This window comes from Chroicocephalus ridibundus, chromosome 4, assembly GCF_963924245.1.
Source record: "Chroicocephalus ridibundus chromosome 4, bChrRid1.1, whole genome shotgun sequence".
NCBI lineage: Eukaryota > Metazoa > Chordata > Aves > Charadriiformes > Laridae > Chroicocephalus > Chroicocephalus ridibundus.
The window spans coordinates 32,231,402-32,251,823 of NC_086287.1; the positions used below are offsets into that span (position 1 = coordinate 32,231,402).

The following is a 20,422-nucleotide window of genomic DNA, read 5'->3' on the forward strand; positions in this document are numbered from 1 at the left end:
CAAAAGTGTGGCCTCCACAGCAGGTTGCTTGGGGAAGAATGCCACCTTCCCATCACAAAAGTCCCCATGGATCACATTGCTCTACCTCCCATCATTGGAGGCAGTTGCTTACCAGCCCTGTGTGACTCCCAACAGAGTTCTCTTAAGAAAAATAGAAAGATTATTACTGTTCAGAAAAATATTTGTTCTGTGAAAACTGCATTTTACTCACCCCAGATGAGAGGAGAAAGCCCTGAGTGCTGGACAGAGAACATCTTTTTTAGGTTTGGGTAGGATGCAGTGTATTCTGTCAATAACACTGACTGAGACTTGGCTGCTATCGTGATATGAATATTAGACAATAATAATTGTTGGCTTCTAAATATAAATTCATACTTTCCAAAGACAAGCAAGAAGTAGTAGGTCAGATTTATGAAAGAAAACTGTATCTCACTGGTATGCAAACTCGCACCTAACTTCTTCATTCACCTGGGATAATTTTTTTATGCATACACAGGCACTCTAAAAATGCTAAGTGTGGCAACTGATTCATTGCTTACTTCTGCAGCATGGAATATTGTTTAATCTTCCAGTGTAGGGATGTTACATACATAAATACCTGAAAAATTAGGCAAAAATAAAGATCTTGTAGGAAAAAAAATAAGAAGCCTTAATCAACCATTTAGAAAAACTGGAAAGCTGAAGAATCTTAAAAAACTATGCAATATTTTTCCTGCCTCACTTTGCAGAAAAGCAAATCTTAAAAGTGGTCCAAGGCAAACTGTTAAAAAAATGTGGATTCCTATTAGGAACGAAGTTTGTAGCTCAAGGTCATCACTTGACAAGCACAGTGAAAAAAGTCTTGCATGCTACATGTCCAGCTAGGGAAGAAGAGTAACTCTAAATAGTGCAAATAGTTTGGAAAAACATTAATGGATTTTGTAACGTATCCTAATCCCAAGACAGCAGTACCCCAGTGCTCTGAAAATTCCTAGCCTCTGCTAGAGATTCTGCCTTCATTTGATTCCAAATCATCTCAGATAAGGACCAGGAAGATGTTTTGTTTAAAATCAACCCTACGTTATCAGTTTATATGACGTCAGTTCACAGCAGCAGTACAAATTTATTAAAGCTCAGCAATAACAGAAAAAAAAGCATTTCCCGGCACTAAGCACAAATCGTCATCTCTTACTTGAATAAGAGAGACGCTTTTCTTCCCCCCTCCCTTGCATGGTGGTTATAACACACCGTTTGCCCATGGTCTATCATGGAGTGACCTGCTACACTGCCTGGATGCACACAAGTCTATGGGACCGGATGGGTTACATCCAAGAGCGCTGAAAGAATTGGCAGACATGCTCGCCAAGCCACTTTCCATTATTTACCTGAAGTCATGGCTAACTGGGGAGGTCCCAATGGGCTGGAGGGTAGCAAATGTAGCACCCATCTACAAGAAAGGCAGAAAGGAAGATCCGGGAAACTATAGACCTGTCAGTCCAACCTCAGTACGAGGGACAGTCATGTAGCAGATCATCTTGAGTGCCATTACAAGTCATATAATGGACAACCAGGGGATCAGGTCTAGTCAGCATGGGTATATGAAAGGCAGGTCCTGCCTGATGACCCTGATCTCCTTCTATGACAAGATGACCCGATTATTGGACGAGGGAAAGGCTGTGGATATTTTCTACCTAGACTTTCGAAAAGCATTTGACACTGTTCCCCATAGAATTCTCATGGAAAAACTGGCTGCTCATGGCCTGGACGAGCATACGATCTGCTGGATCAAGCACTGGCTGGCTGGCTGGCTGGTCCCAAAGAGTGGTGGTCAATGGAGTTAAATCCAGCTGGCGGCCGGTCACAAGTGGTGTTCCTCAGGGCTCAGTGTTGGGACCATTTCTGTTTAACATTTTTATTGATGATCTTGATAAGGACATAGAGTGTATCATCAGTAAGTTCACAGATCACACCAAGTTAAGCGGGAGTGTTGATCTGCATGAGGATAGGGAGGCTCTACAGAGAGACTTGGATAGATAGGATTGATGGGCCAACGCTAACGGTATGAGCTTCAACAAGGCAAGTGCCGGGTCCTGCACTTGGGCCACAACAACCCCATGCATCGCTACAGGCTTGGGGAAGTGTGGCTGGAGAGCTGCCTGGCAGAACAGGACCTGGGGCTTCTAATTGACAAGTGGCTGAACATGAGCCAGCAGTGTGCCCAGGTGGCCAAGAAAGCCAATGGCATCCTGGCTCGTATTAGAAATAGTGTGACCAGCAGAAGTAGGGAGGTGATTGTCCCCCTGTACTCAACACTGGTGAGGCCACACCTTGAGTTATTGTGTCCAGTTTTGGGCACCTCAATACGAGAGAGATATCGAGGTGCTGGAGCGAGTGCAGAGGAGGGCAACGAAGGTGGTGAAGGGCCTGGAGAATAAATCTTATGAGGAGCGACTGAAGGAGCTGGGACTGTTTAGTTTGAGGAAGAGGAGGCTGAGGGGGGAGACCTCATCACTCTCTACAGCTACTTGAAAGGACATTGTAGAGAGGTTGGTGCTGGTCTCTTCTCACAGGTAATTAGTGATAGAACAAGACGGAATGGGTTCAAGCTGCAGCAGGGTAGGTTTAGACTGGACATTAGGAAAAAATTCTTCATAGAAAGAGTGCTCAGACAGTGGAATAGGCTGCCCAGGGAGGTGGTGGAGTCACCATCCCTGAATGTGTTTAAGACTCGTTTAGATGCGGTGTTAGGGGATGTGGTGTAAGGGAGAACTTTGTAGAGTGGAGTTGATGGTTGGACTCGATGATCCCAAGAGTCTTTTCCAACCTAAATAATTCTATGATTCTATGATTTAAAATTACAATTTTATAATTATGCTCACCAATAACTATTAAAAAGAGTATATAATTCTAGGTAGGATGTTTATTTTAAAATGTTATGTAGGTATTGATCAAATGAAATGATCGAATCATAATACATAATTCAATGTATCACTAGGTGCACTCTTCTATGGAAGCTTACAGCACGCATAACAGAAAACTTTTCTGTTTTCTCTATAGATAAAAATGAGGTGAATAAACTAACCAAATAAGTTTATTTTAATGATAAACTGGATTGAAAAATGAACACTGGATTTGTCTACCTAGTATTCTCTAGGTTTTCTTCTCTCTTTCATAACTTTTCTATTCCCTCATGATTTGTCTCTCTCCCCATGACTTTTAAAACTTCAATCCTGCCATAAAGTGATTTCCTTCTGCTAATATTGAAATGGTCGTTTAGAAACCCAAGCCTGCTTTGAACACCAACTTCAGACAGAACTTCCATTATCATTAATGAACTCTCTCTGTTCAAACTGGAGGGGAAAATGAAATCCCAGATCCAAATTTTGCCCTCAGCTACTAAAACGCAACATCAGAGGAGAAATTTGGCCCTGCTTGCTCAAGAAACTTAAATATGTCCTCCATCTCTCCACTAATATTAATGTCCATCATATGACAACCTATGTAAGATTAATGACTTTAGAACGTAACCCTTTCCATGCCAAATGCATCAGCAGACTATATACAACTGTATCTCCTACAAATAGGAAAAGAGATATAAGTTTCACAGAAGCAGATTGGCAGCAATATTAATTTTCTTTTTTAATTTCATAGGTTAAAGATGGTCTGTTTCAAGGGACAGGATCCCTTTAAATATGCTTTCATTCCTGGGATAAAAGTCCCTGTTTGGGTAATTGAACTGAGTGAAATAAGTGGTTTTCTCAGCCTAATCTCTAGAGGAAAGGGGTCCACAGCACAGTGTCATGGTGGCACGGCACAACTGAGTGTTCAAACACCCTTCTGACCACTACAAAGATTCAACACCATCTTACATTTGGCAGTAAACTGCATTAGACATTTTTAAAGCATATTGTACCTATCTACCATATGACTTCGTAAAAAGAAAAGAAAACAACCCAAAACTTTCCACCTTTCTCTACAAACCTTAAAAAGATAGCTTAACAGTAAGAACAAAAAAAAAAATCCCTTGTAAAATAAAAATAAAAGAACTGAATAAGTAAGCACCTTATGATTTTAGAACCAATACCTACCAATCTGTGGACATTGGATACAAAGGCTTCAGATGTTTGGCAGAGCATTCCCAAAAGTCCACTGAGCCAAAGTCCCGGACACCAGCCCTCTCCTTTTATAAGTTACCAGACATCAAAATCAACATTGATCTACCATTGGCTACATCAATCGCGGATGGCAAAGCTACAAGTGATTTATGCAGGTTCTTTCAAATGAGTGCTAATAAGACCTACTGCCACACCATCACACATCTGATATATGCTACACATTTTACTGATACTATTTTCATATCATTCCAGCTTTGAAAACTGTCTCCCTCAGACACATAAGGTCAACTGTCCGGACCTTTGAAGAATAAAAAGAAGAGAAAAAACCCCATAGCACTAATGTGTTTCTAAAACTCTGGAAAGATCTCTAACAGTTTCTTCACACCTTCACATAGGTGACATTTGAGGATGGAGTATTTCACAGCCTAGCAAACTACAAAAAAAATTCTTAATCCGTCCTTCATTTTCAATGGAGCAACACTGTTTCTGACTCAGACTACAACGTGATGTATGCTTTTTGTCTCAGTAAGCTTGGAGGGAACCTCAGCAATGAAGGTAAAAAGATATGCGGCTGAAGTACTTTTCCCCTTCAATTTTAAAATGGCATACGTTTAGATTCTGTAGCAAAAGTCACCACAGAAATAGTTTAGTGGACAGAGTGGAGGTGAAGCTGCTGGAGGTGCACAGTAAAACCTTTTATTCCCACGGCTTTGCAATTTATCATGTGCTTCTGCAATCTACCATAAGAATAATATCAAAATCTAAATTCATCTTCGGGGTTGGAAATTTTGAGCACAAAGAGACTTTTAAAAAAAAGAAAATGATTAAGGGAGTAACTGGGAAACCACAGGTTCCCAGCAGAAGCGGCAGCTCTGCCTCCATTCTATAGCCCCTTAATGCAGCAGCTGTACTTACACGGGTGGTACTACATGTATTTTTAATGTAAAAATAGGAGAAGAGTTTAGGTGTAACTTTCAACTGACTGTGAGCTATGGAAGACTTACAATGGAGAGACTACAAACTGAAACGGGAACGTGTTAATCAGTATTGCATTAAGCACATTTAATTTGAAGATGAAATAGCATTAGGAATTAAGTTAAAGGGTTATTGATGCAAACTATATCGGAGGTATCTTGCAAAATAACTGTATATTGCTAAGCTATAGAAGGCCAAACTCTGCAATTAGGCTCAGCGGCTAGTGTTTTAAATAGCTTAAATTTTTAGCTTTCTAGAGTTTTCTGCTTTGTTTACTATCCAAAAGATCTGATGCTTCTGGTAAACTCGCTCATATACCTTACACACAGAAAACATTTGTGCAATAGCACACAATTTGCATGTGAAAAACTTAGCCACAAAATATCATGAAGATTAGAAATTTATCCAGATTTAAAATGATATCTAAATATTAATATGGATAATTAAAATACCAAATTTATAACAGTGACAATCGTCCTCCACAAAAAAAAATGTAAGCAGTGGTATAAATTCTCATCTTTCAAGGAGTGAACCAACCGTGAGTTAATATTGTATTATGGAGAAAACAAGGGTGCAAGGCATACATAATTGCACTTTGCAAAGTGTTTCACCCCTTCTTCTAAAGAAATAACCAGCCTTGGTCAGAGAGCAGACAAAGAAACTAAGCTAGGCAGAGCAGCATCTCTCATAACCCAAAGAAGTACTTGCAGGAGCAAACACAACATCTGCAGGATTTCAGAGCACAGCTAAAAGGCACGAAACATCCACGCTCTCGGGGAGGTGCACTTCCTTAAGGTTCATTAGGACTGAAAAACAAAGACTAAGCACGGGCTAAAACCAAAGTCCACGCTCATTTTTTTCCTGGTATGAATCAAAAAGCTGTTTTCTTTATATGCTTCAGTTTATTGTAGTTTCTTATCTCCTGTTCCCTCATCCTGAGCTATCACCACTATCTCCAGTCAAAAGGACACAAGGATGGCAGTCTCCAACACAGAAATATTTGCTGGCCCATAGTATGGACAAATAGGAAGGTGCGGGTGGTCAGATCAACACTTCTGCAATACTTTGAAAACAAGATACACTAGACTGTCATCAGGATGCCAGGAGGGCTTGGTTTAAGAATTAGCTAAAAACCAGACATTCTCTAAGCCTAATTTAGAATCAATCTTGCTTTTTAGTGATGATAATAAACTTGTACAAACATGAGATTCATTTGTATATTTTAGCATTTTACTTCAGTCCCAGAATGCAAAACCTGACACTGGAATCAGTTTGATTTTTTTGGTGATTGAAGATATTAAGCACTACAAGAGCATTGAAATTTCGATCTGATTAGGATAAAAATTCCTCAGGATCAAAACACTTCTTTTTTTCCCCCTACAGTTTTACTAATTGTGTGCTACTTGACATTGCAGAGTTATTCCACAGCATGATAGCAAAATATGTGAAGTGTATTTTACTGTTAGAAATTATCAACTCGTTCTATTTGTTTTTCATGTGTTTGAGGTTATTAAGAGAATAAAAAATTATAACTGATGTGCACAAGTTAAAAGGGTTAGTTCAACTACAGCTGTTAGGCTAAAGCACTAAGCAATATTTTGTACAGCAATAGAATTTTTCTACTGAACATACATAAAAGAAATCATGAATATATAACTGCTTTAAAAGCAGACTGAGGGGGTAATATCCCTTGAAAAATAGGGGAGCCATGAAAAAGGTGAATGTGGAATAGTTTATTTTCAGAAAGACTGGATTATTCTAACCACTGGAAACCAGATAAAGTAGATCAGAGGGAGTGCTACCAAACATACTCATCAGAGACCTTTGCTTTATGGGAAATGAACTGCCCTGGCTCACTGTTCCTGAGGAACTGTATTTCTTATAGCTGTAAATCAAATCCTGAAGAAACAGGATGATATTTTCTAAGCAATAGCTGAGGACAACAAGTATCTTTTTTGTCAGTGTCAGGTTTCTGAATTTAGACCTCAATTAGGATTCCAAAATGAAAAAGCACATATTATATACCAACATATACTTGTGACAGTGTTCTTGCAAGCAATATATTAATTTTCAAATGGTGGCACGTTGTCCTATATTTGTCCAAAAGTATATTCATGGCTGCCTTCAGAGGTCTTGACTTCTGTCCTTCCTTGCTGCTTTCTTAACGACCTTCATTGAACAGTAACATCAAATACTTGATGTTCAATGAAGATCATTAATTTTCTTCAATTAAATGGAAGATGTATGCTCTTACAGCATATGACATCCATTCATTCTTAGCAAGAAAAGTACTTCTTAAATCAAAAATGGATGTTATAGAGACCTCTGTATGATAACAGTGTCAACTAAAAGAAGGCACATACCCACAACGTCGTACTCTGGAGAGCAGCGAGTGTCAATTACCCTTGCTGAGCTCTACAGACAGTGCTAAGACCTGATATAACATAATTTTATTAATCTGCTAGATTTCTGATATTGATTTGACATAAAATGTATCCTGCTAGTTTTAATATCAAGGATATTTTCTTGTCATTGGAACAAGGGCAGTTCTACCCATGCAGGGGCTCATGGCTCGGTGAAAGCATATGAACTGCCCTACGCTTGACATGCAGTTCTGCCCTGCAATGTTTCTATGCAGAGGTAAGTAAAGAGAGGATCTGATCACCTTCGCCATTCTTACAAGTGGAAAAATAGAACGGGGTGGGGGGCACTAGGGGTCTTTCTAGGGTGTTAGTTCGAATGTAATACATTCACCCAGAATCACATTCAATTTCAACTCTTTCATGCCCCCTGTCCTAATGAAGAGCTCTGCCGCACTCAGCTAGGATTAGGGACTGTATCTGAGCCAGACTATAGCTAGACCAGCAATTTTTGAGGGCTCGGATTCAAAGACAAGTTGTTGCAGCTTAGCCAGTTGCTGTGTGTCAGCTGAGCCAACAGCTGAGCCATGATGCTGGACGGTGTACAGCCTGTTAGACTAGAGAACACTTTAACTATAATCTCTGTGAGAGACACAGTGATATGTCAGGATTCTATCAGCAATTTGTTCAACAAACACAGCGAAGACGAACAAATAAGAAGTTTCCCAAACTTCTGAAACCAAAAAGCACTATAAAATGGGAAACAGATTAATAAGGTAGAATTGTAACACCAAACAATTGGCTGGGAGATTTGTGAAAAAGCATGATCGCTGAAAGCGTGAATGAAACAAGACAGGAACAATATCCCTAAACCTTTTACTTCTGTTTGAAAAAACTGATGCTTCAATAACTTGTGGGACCACCACCATGTATTATTGTGTTGAAATAAATGCAGGCATATGTAGGGTTAGAATATGAATGTTGTTTTATTAATCCACAAGGGCATGAAGCTATAACTAACATAAACCTCTGAGTAGAAATCTTGACCCCACTGAACTTAATGGAATTTTTGCTATTTGTTTCACTGGGGTCAGAATTTTAGTCCATATAAATTTGCTTTCCTAGGGCCTAATCCCCATGTCCATTGAAGCCAATGAAACCTTTTCCATTGAGTGTAACTGACCTTTCATTAGGACGGCAGTTCCCTTACAAAAGACTGTTGTCACTGCTATAGTCCTGCAGACCTTCTTCACCATTATACTTGTTATGGTCACATTCCTGAAACTGCTTTGTCTTCTTTTATCTGAGATAGCATTAACAAGGCCTGGTTTTCAAAGTTTCTAATGGGCTGCTATGATCTGAAACCATCAACAGACCTCTTGATTTTTCCTGTGTGATTTTGTGCAACATTTTCTTCTTTACTTGTTTTCCTCTTTGATGTCTTTGAATAACCTGGATGAGAAGGCAAGATGTACTGGTCTTACTTTTTCCATTTTTTTCTTATATGTTGTCAGTGAATAGGCAGAGTAGCAGTTTTATTTGTGTTTCTTTTTACCCTTAGATCTACTGCTGCAATTTGTGATTCTTCCTGTTTTAATCTTTAAAATTTATTTTCTCTCCGGTAAAAATCAATCAAGATTTTTAGCTGCATTCTGCAGTCCTCCATCAAACACAACCTTTTCGGATTGCTGCTTTCTCAAGTCCCGCTTCTACTTTTCAATATGGCTTTCTAGCCATTGTTTTAGCTTCCAGTTCCTCTTCAAAAAATTGCATAATATTGCTTTTTTTTCATTGTATTCTCAAGCAATTATTTCCTAAGTTGTACTGGCAAATGTCCTGCATTGTCTATTTTGGGGAACTGCAGTTCTGCTGGGTTTTACCTTCTCCAGCTAGTGTCTGCAAGTTTCTGAATTTTAGCTCTAATTTTATTTTAACTAAACCAGGAGGATTTTCTCTTTCTAGTTTGGTTTGAACTTGATTTTCTAGGATGGACAAGTTGCTATGAAGTGTTTTGGGGTTTTGTGATTTCTTTCTCTCAGTTTTTCTACAGAGCTTTTTTTCCAAATGCTAGAAAAGTCAAGCATCTCTCTGGGCAAAGATATGAGCCACTTCAGCTTCTGCAGGAGATATAATGGGCAGGTATTCTTCCTGAGCTATTCCCAAGTCTAATTTAAACTTGAAGATCTTTCATCCAGAGCATGAGTTTGAAGAACATGAAAAGACAAATGCAAAGTCCTGTACCTTGGATGGACTCATTCCTTGCAATGGCACAGGCTGGGGATTGACTGGGTGGGTTGTTGCTTTGCAGAAAAGGACCTGGGGGTCCTGGTAGGCAGTATGCTAAGCATGAATCAGCCGTGTGCTCTGTGGGCTGTACGAAAAAGTGTAGAGCCAGTAGACCACAGAAAGTCATTGTTCCCCTTCACTCATCACTCCTTAGATTGCATCTGGAATCTAATTTTAGGCTCCCAGCCAAGGATATATATTGACAAACTTCAGTGAGCTTAGCAGTGGTCTGCCAAGATGGTCAGGGGCTGGAGTACTTGCCCTGTAACGAAAGGCCGCAGGACCAGGCTTGGTCAGCCTGAAGAAAAGGTGGCTTCAGGGGGACATAACCGCATACCTGCGAGGAGGTTATTGCAAAGATGGAGCCATGAGCTGCACAATCAAAACAGGGAAATTCCAACTGGATAGAACGAAAAAAAAAATCACTGTGAGGATAATTAAGCCCTCATTAAAGATAATTGGAACAGGCCACTCAGAGAAAGAAGTTGTGGAAAGTCTGACCTTGAAGGTTTTCAAGATCAACTAGACAAACTGCTAAACAATTTGCTTTGCTTTGAATCAGCGTTGATCCTGTTTCGAGCATGAGGTGGGACTAGATGGTGTCGCAGAGTCTCTTCCAACCTGAATGATTCTATGAACATCTTTTTCCTACAAGCCAAGGGAACAACTATACATAAAAGATGTAACCAGCCTCATCTATTGAAAAAAAAATAGCCCAGCAAGAATAATTATGCTATAGCCACACAGCCAAGTTTGGAACCTCACTGTGCTGGGTGTTGATAACAGGAGAAATTCCCTGCGTTCACAAAGCTTGAAATCTAATCAGCTAAACTGGACATACAGTGAGAGCAGGAACACAGTAAGGTGAAATGATTTTCTAGAAGACATTCCTGTCTCCAGGGTCTCCTGTGTCCTAGTCCAGTGCTTATACACTGGACCACACTGCACTCACACCGTCTGCATAGGTCTCTCAGTTTTCTGAAGATGAATGTTTCATAAAGCATATTCTATTTCAGTGAGAGGTGGTCATTCAGAAGATTAAGGTCTTTTTCAAATGGGATGTTCATCTCTGCCAGGTGGTATGTTAAGTCTGAGTCATAAATATATTTTATTTCCTTGGTCAGATAGTGCAGTGGAAGTGCAACTTGTCATTTTTGACTTCCAGTTTCAAGAGCACCAAGTAAATTTCTGAATTTGTTCCTTCATTTCTGAGCAACTGACATATTCTCCTGGACATTAAACACTCAAAATGCAAATGATGCAAAATTACTTTGTTTATTATTTTGGATAGTTGATTTTATTTTTCCCACAGAAATGTATCTAACCTGACCTTCTTATGCAAAATGCACTTTACCTTCTACAAACTTCAGGAACTATTTGAAAGCTTTACAGAGCTTGATACTGTTGTTGGATGCCAGATATTATCATAGAAGCTGCCCCTGTTCTCCGGTTTTCCAGTTGTAGTTATCCTCCTATCTTGCAGATCAAGCAAGTACTTTCGGATTGAAGATTTATACTGCTTTCTATTGTAGTTGCATGGTTTTGCAAAAGCTAATTAATATGGCTGTATTTGGGTTGCTGTGCTTTTACTAGGAAATGCTAGCAGGATATGGTGCAGAGGAGCAGAGTTATTCAAATCCAGGACCCTGAATTTAAGAAGCAGTTTGCAGATAGTCTTTTACATTAAGAAAAGCACACACATCAATCATAAAAGCAGTCCGTCTCTGAAACTTCCAAAGAATTATCTGGCTTCACTGCAGGCACAGATAAATTAGAGATTATGGGCCTAAGTCTCTTTTCGCGCCAGGGTAAATCAGAAGCCCCATCACTGAAGTCAACAGATCTCAACAAGAAAAGAATTAGGCCCTATGGCTTTTAATAAGAGGAATACAAAGAGTTTAATTACAGGAATCAAGCTGAACCTCCCTTCCCCCATACACATATGCACATCCTCCCTGGTAAGGTTTGTCTCTTGTAACATTTTTGTACTTCTTTTATCCTTATCCTGATCAGGTATTACTTGTGTGCAAATAACGGGGACTTAGATGCTCCAGGGATGGGGCGATTTATACGTTAATACACAGGGTGGTTAAAACACTGGTAGACCTGTAGCTCAGTTCCGCACCAGTGAAATCCCCATATGCTGCAGTCTTTGACCTCCATGTTATGACTCAGAAATAAAAAACGAAGAGAGGAGTTCATTTTCTGTGCTAGGGAGGGAGTTTCTCACCTAAGCAATACCTCTTTGAAGGAGTAAAATAATCCACAGTACGTGTAAATGAACAGCTGCTGGGAACTCTGGTAATACAAATATATTTCTTTATTTCCACATACGTGAACAATCTTATATGTCTATAAAAAGACTTAAAAATAAATCATACAAAAAGTTATATTTGACCCACCCTCTATGAAACCCTGTGTCAAAAAAAGCAGGTGCAAGATGAAGACCCCAGTCATGGAAAATAAATAATAGTTCAGGAACAATCAAGTGTTGTACCAGATTATTTTGACAAAAATGGAAGTACTTACAGTCTAAGTGACTATGTCTGATGCCTTCCACATCTTCAGCATGAATGAAGTGGTAACATCGCTTTCCTACGATATCTACAGGGGTCAGATCCATATAATCACTAATCCTAAAAAGGAAAAAAAATATACAGCCTATAATTCAAGAAGGAAGAGTATACAAGAACTGTCAATTGGCTCAGACTGCTAAAAACTTTTTTCACCACTATAGTAATTTGAATGTAATATCTGTACAAACAAGACACAGCCTTAAAGAAGAAAAAAAAAATGTTTTTTAAAGAAACCTTGAAATCATTTTATCCATTTAAGTAAGTGGAAAGTTAAATTTTAGTGCATATTCTCCCCCTAGCATAACACCAAGACAATATAATTCCATGAAATTGTAAAGCATTAGCAAGAATCTAAAATCCTCATTAAAAGACCAAGATGATTCAAGGTTACATAATAAAGTAAAAACATGTTATGTTTATAACAAATGATTAGAGACACATTTCATTTCAACAGATTGGTCTTCTATTGGGTATATTCATAAAAAAGCTCTTCAACCATTTCTTGGCACCAAGTCCAAACTGATATTTCAAGGGATATAATTTAAATGCTGAGACATACAGATGCCTCAGGGTGTTATCTTTTTTAGTCTAATTCATGGGGGAGCTCAGCTTTCACTCTGGGCCCTTTCAACTGGGACTTTGTTGTTTATTGCACACAGAAACTTTAAAATCTATTCCGCAGACCTTTGTGTGCGCGCGCCTGTGTGTGTGTGTCTGCGTGCTTGTGTCTGTGTGCGTGTGTAAACTTCTGTTATGGAGTGTCAAGATGTCAATTCCTGAAATGCAGTACAGAAAATAACAGAACAATTGGAAAACGCCTTGCTGACACAAGCATTTAAAAGTATGTCTGTTTTCTGGAAACAGAATAATTTTTTAGGGTTTGAAATCTGCTCCAATCATTGGGGTTAAGGCCGCTTTGCAATTGTAAGATATAATTGCCATCCGTTTAAGGGAGTCGTAAGAAACACCAAACATCTTCATACAGCCAGAGAGCTGAAACTACCGGGGTGTGATCCTGAGGGAGGCCAGTGGGGAGGCTAAGACAGAAACCAAACTGCGTAGGTCTGGGGGGTTCCCAGCAAGCAGACGGGGTGAACACAGACACCGAGGCACTGTGTAGCAGAGCTGCGTTTGCCTGGCTGTGTGAGGCAGCGAGAATGCACAGACCAGAAAGAATGAAGGAGGACAGAAGCATTAGACGGCACTGCAGCAGCACTGGTGCTTTGTCCCAGTATAGAAAAAAAAACAAACAAACAAACACAAAAAACATCACAGGTAAAGCAGGTGGACTCATATTTGCTAGTAAAAATTGCAAATCATGTTTAGCACAAAACGCAACAGCCTTCTCCCACTTTCATGACAGAGCATGTTGAAGGATGTGCACACAACAACTGCCCAGTAGTTAATAGCACTTAACCAAATGTGGGATACACGTCTGGGGATACCTGCCTAATGTTTAACACAAACCACAGCTGAAAAGCACCGCTCCTACCTTCTCACAGAGGACACAATTCACCAGGATAAAGACAAATCTGGAGTGGTGGCACTGGGACTCCCTATCCCTCCTGCTGAGTTCCTCCACTTTGGTTGCACAGTGAATTATGGGCTGGGAAATAAAGGACCTGGGATCTCTGCCCAGTGATAAGAAAACTCACCAAAAGGAAAGGAATCTGAGATTTAAAGATTCCTCTGCCCTGGACTATATATTATCTTTTTATACTAAACTAAGTGCATACACAGTCCCTGGAGCAGGAACCGGAACTCAAGTCTCTCCCCCTCCCATGTCTACACTCTCCTCACCGGCACACTCTGCTGCCTCTTCTCTGGCCCAAGAACTGTGCGCTTTCTGCTAGGAGGTGGCTCTGCTTCAAGATCAGGAAGAAGAAATCCCACCCTGTCCGGCCTAGTAGAAAGGGGCAATGTCCAGGTAGGTCACTGCCCTGTGGCGTACCCCCGGCTGCAGTGCTACAGTCCATTCTGCTGTATTTTGCTTCTCTGCAGCAGCATGTTTCTGTAAAGTCTTCACAGATAAAAATGAACACAGCAAAGCAACTGTGGAAGCAGATTCCTAATCCCTTAAATTTAATGCTAATATTAAGAAAAAGCTGTTTCAAACAGATGTACGAAGGACACAAGATTTTTGATGAAAAAAGAGGAAGAAGGAACGGAAAGACTATCCAGATGCAAGTGATGATCATTGTCAAGCAATGACACCAAAACCAGAAGGAAAAGAAACTACACCAAACAGGACACTCATGCTTATATCAAAGGTAGCAAAGATGGAAAACAAATAATACACACAGGCGAAAAAAAGAAATATAGTATGTCTTATAATACTAGTTAGGAGACAGATCTGTGGTTACCAAGTCCTTTGACAAAATAAAGCAACGGGTTGATGAGTAGCAACTTGGTTCTGCTGAATACACAGACCTGATCCTGTAAAACATAAGCACAGGCTTGTGTTTGAGCAGATCAGTGGTTCCACTGACTTACAGGACTGTTAACATGATTGAAATTTAAAGGTAGGTATATGGTACAGTGCTTTGCTGAATTAGGACCAAATTGTGCACACATTTGCAGGCTTGAAGCAGCTCTCGACACACGACTGTTTCTGCATATCTGAAGGAGTTATTGGCAACTACCGTTATGGCTAACGGACCAAACCTCTTGCCTTTGGAAAACACGATGTTCACTGGGTTATTTCCTTTTGGGCATATATTAGCAGATATAGCCATAGCAGTCCACATTAAACTGGGCTATAGGCTCTCTCCAGGTGGTCTCCAATCACTAACAGTTGACACTGAAAACACACAGACTGATGTTGTACTCTAGCAGCAGTCTCTTCATTTTGCTTTTAGTTATTCATCACTGTCTAAGATGCTTTGTCCTCTGCAGGTGCTTTTCTCACTGCACTGACTAATAAAGAAATTCTAGACGATTTTAGACTATGTTTAGATGACAGGAATCCCACATTTGGAAAACAGACATGGATTAACATACCGCATTTTAGGCAACAAAATTTTACATCCCCATTTAACACTCTCAGAACAAAATATTACTTGTTAGAAACAGCCAGTGCAGTACCTAATGGATCTTGTCTCAAAGGGAAGCTAACTGTTGACTAGTTTGTGCACCGAGTCCAGGACTCTGATGCAGATCTCTTGATTCAGAGCAAAGTAACAAGATGCACCCAAAGACTTGAGTAATGTCACTCCTGTTCCCTGCTGTTGCAAGCAGGCAACCACTTGGAAAACTAGGAGTACTATTGATCTCACCCCTGCTGATCCAATGGTCCACTGTGAGCATTCATTTCAGTTAAGTAGCATGGCTTCTGCTCCATACTCCCTGCAGCTGCCAGTAACTCCCCATTGCTCCATAAATAGTGCTCACAGCTTTCCCAGCATGGATCCATTTTTCTCTGTTTTCATCAATGTTGTGCTTGCTTTACTGTGGCACCACAAAGAATTTCCCGTCTGCCCGCAAATGCCAGGAGTCAAGCCCATATATTCAGGATGGGATACTTATCTCCTTCTCTATAGTCCCAGAAGAGAGATCCCAACTTCCCTGACTCAGAAAATGGCCTTGGCAAATGCCCAGATAATTCATCTGACAGCTTCAATCAGCTGTTCAGTTAATTCCCTCCCTCCTTCTGTCCTTTCTATTCCTCCAGCTTCTACAGTCATATTCTGCTTTATACCTGCTATGACATCCAAGTCCTGTCAATCTTACTCCATTTTCCATCAGTGGAAATCCCGCTGCCTCAGTGAGCTAACATTCACCTCCCAGCCCTGGTAGAAGTGTTTGTACTATTTGAAATTCCTTTTATAAACAATTTTTAACACTGACACAGGGGCTTAATATGGAACTATTGCAACATAAAATTCAAATACCGTTCTACCCTAGCATATGACATAAAATCCATCAGAAACAATGAAAAGTTGCTTTACAGTGTTGGTTTTACCTTAAGGAATGAAAAAAAATCGTAAGCTCAACACTTTCTTGCATAAATCAGTTGGCTTACCATAGTTTACCACTTGTTATCAGCTCTTTCTATGTGATTACCAATCAGTGCTCCATGTCTGACGTATTTTACGTTTTTCAGTGATGCCTTTCTCAGGCATTTGAAAGTTTTATTGCTGCATGAATGTAAAGGAAAGGTTTGAGAAAAATGTTTAATTAAAAAAAACATATACAATTTAGGGCTCATAAAAATGCCAAACTGATGGCAGAGAAAGTATAAATCTTTGTAACACGGCCCACAAATTCGTGTCATATTTGACCTGACAGAATAGTTCATTTTTCACATCCATTTGATTCCTGGCTTTTTTATTGAGGTTGCCAATGAAGGTAACAGTAAGTGCAAGTGATTTTGTTGAAAGGAAAGTTGTTAATTAGGAACTGGACAGACACCACCAACTAATTTCACAGAGGCCATTGACGCTGCCATAGTAGCAGCTTTCCATTATTACTTAGGTAGGTCACAGTCAAATCAAAGACTAAAGCAAATGGTTTCTTCTAGATCCTACTGCTAATCCCCAGAGCTCTTTCACCAGCTGTCAGATTATACAGAATCTAGAAATTCATTGGGTGGAGGCACAGGCAAAAACTCAGCCCAAACTTTAATATTGTTACCAGCTTTCTCTGTGACCTTGTGCAAGCCACTTTCTATGGAGCAGTTTTTCCAAGCTTAAAAATGAGAAGAATAGATTTTCTTTGAGATAATGCTTCGGAAGTTTTGATGAAGTGTTCTCTCTAATAGCTAATATTATTATTAATACTATTGTGGCAGTTCAGCAACATGACAGCAAAGATAACCTCATAACTGAAATCCAAGATTATTTTAAATTGTTTAAGGCCCTGATCCAACAAAGCATTTGAGTTTATCTCTTTTTATAAAGTTTATATTGATGTGCTATCCTGATCATAGGTATTCCATTATGATTGAGCAATTATAATTGCTCATATCTGAGAGCTTCCACTCTTAACTTGTAATACGCCATAGCTGCTGTCACATGAAAAGCTTGCATTAGTCATCTTGTTTGTTCCACTTTTTGATGATAGGTCCCCTTGACAAAATTTCTTTTTTCTGCATTATCTTCTTTCTTCCTTTCCAACCTTTCCCCCATAGCTCAGACTTCCATCCATACCCAAACTTCTTCATTACTTATATCTTCCTTCTCAGATATCTTCACTCTGCTCTAAATACCCATCCCCTAGATCTTATTTTTATTTTTCAGAGCCCTGAGAGCACCAGTAAGTCTTAATGGTCTTGACCAGCTCCCCTGGGCCTTCCCCCACCCTGCCCATGGCCCAGCACCGACCCCATGTCATCCCCATGGGGCTCCCACCACCCTGCCCATGGCCCACCATCCCATGTCAGCCCCTCGGGGGCCTCAGCCCCTGCCCCTGCAATGCTGCAGCTGGGCTGCTCTCCAGCTCCACAGCCCTGCCCTGCCCTGCCATGGGCCCTGCTGAGATGGGCCAGTCCCCAGGGAGGTGCTCGATGCCCAGGAGTGGGGCTGCCCCGGGGTCCCCCCACTGCCCTGCTCCTGGCTGGGTGGTGGGACAGCCTCTGGCTGCCAGGCCCTGCCCTGACAGACCGCCATGGGGAGCCCCTGAGACTACCAGCCCCCAGCCTCCACAGAGTAGACAGCTGAATTTAAATCCTATCTTCCACCTTCCTAGATCACTTGTCGCTATCACATTGAACGTAGCCCCCCCCAACCAACTCCTCATCACCTGTTCCCATTTCACTGCTGTCTTTCCCAGTATGCCCTTAACCAATTTTATTCTACAGTTTTCCCACCTCTTACTGCAACAGATCCCACCTCTCTAGCCTACTATCTAGGCCATCTGTGCTTCTGTTCCATTAAACACTGAGCACGATGTGCTGTAATCTGCAAATTAGTTCAAAAATGGAAAACTTTAAAACTTCAGACAGGAAGACTTGTGGAGGGGCGGATGGGGGAGCATAAGGACAGCCATACAGGTCAGACCAACGTCTGTCTAGTCCCAAATCTTGCCTCTGAGAGGGATGGTGAGAGATTGTAAAAAGCAGGCAAAGCTTAAAGGAATCTTTCCGGGTCTATCCTCCCCTATTCCGGACAAGATGTCCTGCAAATTGTAGCCTTTAATTTACCTTTATCCCCTCAGAATGTAGTGAAAATGAAGGTGATGACGATGAGAGTGAATTCAATGCTCTCATACAACACCAGGATGACATTGCAGGAGTCGGAAATTTCAAAACTTTTTGCCAAGCCCATGGAACAAAGAATACACACAGCTAAAACAAAGAAAAAAGGAGCTAAATGCTGTACCTATTTTCACAGTAAATGATATTGAGGTCCATATTCACGCGAGTGACAAACATGTGGCAGTCAATCCTGACTTCATTAATTGTAGGAGGTGGCAAAGCATGAGCAACGACAACAAGTCCCATGATTTGGCTGGGTACTGTCCGTCCGTGGGACAGTGACACTCTCAGACGTAACCGGCCTGTTATATGAATCACCTGGAAAATAAAAACAATAAAAGAAACCCCAGTGAATTCTGGATGCAACTGTGACATCAGTTTCTTTTAAAGGATAGCATTACTATTCCCTACAGACCACTTAACACGACTAAAAATTGTACTAAGTAACTGCCAGTATTAGTGTTAAGCTTATTAATATTGGCTGTCAACATGTCCTATATGTCCTCATGGCAAAAAAGAAGACAAGAATGTAACAGGCAAATGCTTCACATTCATCAAATAAAACCCTCAGAACTCCTATGCTATTGATTTTCGTTGCGGTGGTTGTTACGTAAAGAAAGAAGAAAAAAACAAACTAGGAATTCAACAAAAGAAAAGAGAGAGGGAGATAACACTGAAATAATGAAGGTATAAATTAATAAAAATATTTATTTTATAACATTTGGAGATTGAATATGAGACAGAAATATTGTCAGTTTTGAAACTTTTCCGGAATGGATTTAATTGAATTGCTAGTCACCTACACCATGGAGACACTGCTCTTTGTGGTTGGCAATTTGAGAAGCAACAGCCTAGAAGTGATCAATGAGCTCAGCTGCAGGATGGTCTTCTTGCATCCACAGCAAGCTTTTTAAGAGCTGATAGACACGTAATGCCTTTGCCTAGTAGACTATGTACGTATAGAGACCTCTGGGGGCGGGAGGTTTCTTTTCCTATTCACAAGATAATGCCAGAAGATGCCCGGGAGATCCAACCGCACCCCTGGAGAGCGAAAATCTAAGAATGCTAATCCACCACTCCCAGTTTGACTCCTTCTGTGGTAACTAATTTCCTCATTAACTATTGAAGAAATAGCTAAAAGAAATAGGATTAAATTCACAGGAGGGGCAGTAATAGTGTATTTTGCTCCTTCTAGCTAGGCTTGCATATACATCTGTGGATAAATGAAGGGTTGTTTTTTCGATAGAAGAATATAAATACAGCACCAATGCCAGATATGAAACTGAAAATGGAAAGTGCAGTTCCTGTACTCATGGCTGAGAGCCATAAGAACCAGGAGTTGCAGGCTCTCCCAGATTTTCACCCTCAGAGTGTGTTACATCAACGTGAAGAGAAGGTTTCCAGGAGATGGGGGTCCCTTTCACTGTGATCCCAGACTCACTACCCAGAGGTCAACAGAAATGTTGGTTGGTGCCAAGTGCACTGGAGGCGGTGACAGAGGTGGGATGTAGTTATACGTCCACTGATACTCATCTCACAAAGACATCAGCCAAACTTTTTGCTTCTGATCTGAGATTGATTGTTAATAGAAAGTGAGAGAGAAAGAAATCTTTCATTAATAGGACTGCAAACCACAAAGGGCATCCAAATTCAAATCTAATTCATGCCAGCAGATCTGTGATCTGAGCATTGAAGTTTGTTTCTTTTTTTTTAACCTAATCATTAAAATATCTCCTTTCTCCGCTATTTTACATTTTGACTCCAGCCAGCGTGGTGAATCTGAATGAGGAAAGCAATTAGCTGCTGTGTTTGTCCATTTTGGTTGCAGGTTTCTGACCACCCACATTTGACGTAATTATTGCCTAAACTCACACTTAATGCACCCTCCAAGAGCAAACTATTCTATGAATATTTGAAAAAGTTCCTACAGGCAAGGAT

General features: G+C 40.4%; 1 protein-coding gene across 7 annotated transcripts in view; it reads right to left on the reverse strand.

Moving 5' to 3' along the window:
• Window positions 1-20,422, reverse strand: part of NPAS3 (neuronal PAS domain protein 3) — a 625,871-nt gene that overhangs the window by 15,901 nt on the left and 589,548 nt on the right. For all 7 annotated transcript variants that reach the window (XM_063333307.1, XM_063333310.1, XM_063333309.1 and 4 more), the window contains 2 exons: window positions 18,609-18,802; window positions 12,245-12,351 (listed from right to left, as the gene is read on the reverse strand). In XM_063333307.1, coding sequence (XP_063189377.1) covers window positions 12,245-12,351; window positions 18,609-18,802 — 301 coding nt within the window. The remainder of the gene's footprint in view (window positions 1-12,244; window positions 12,352-18,608; window positions 18,803-20,422) is intronic.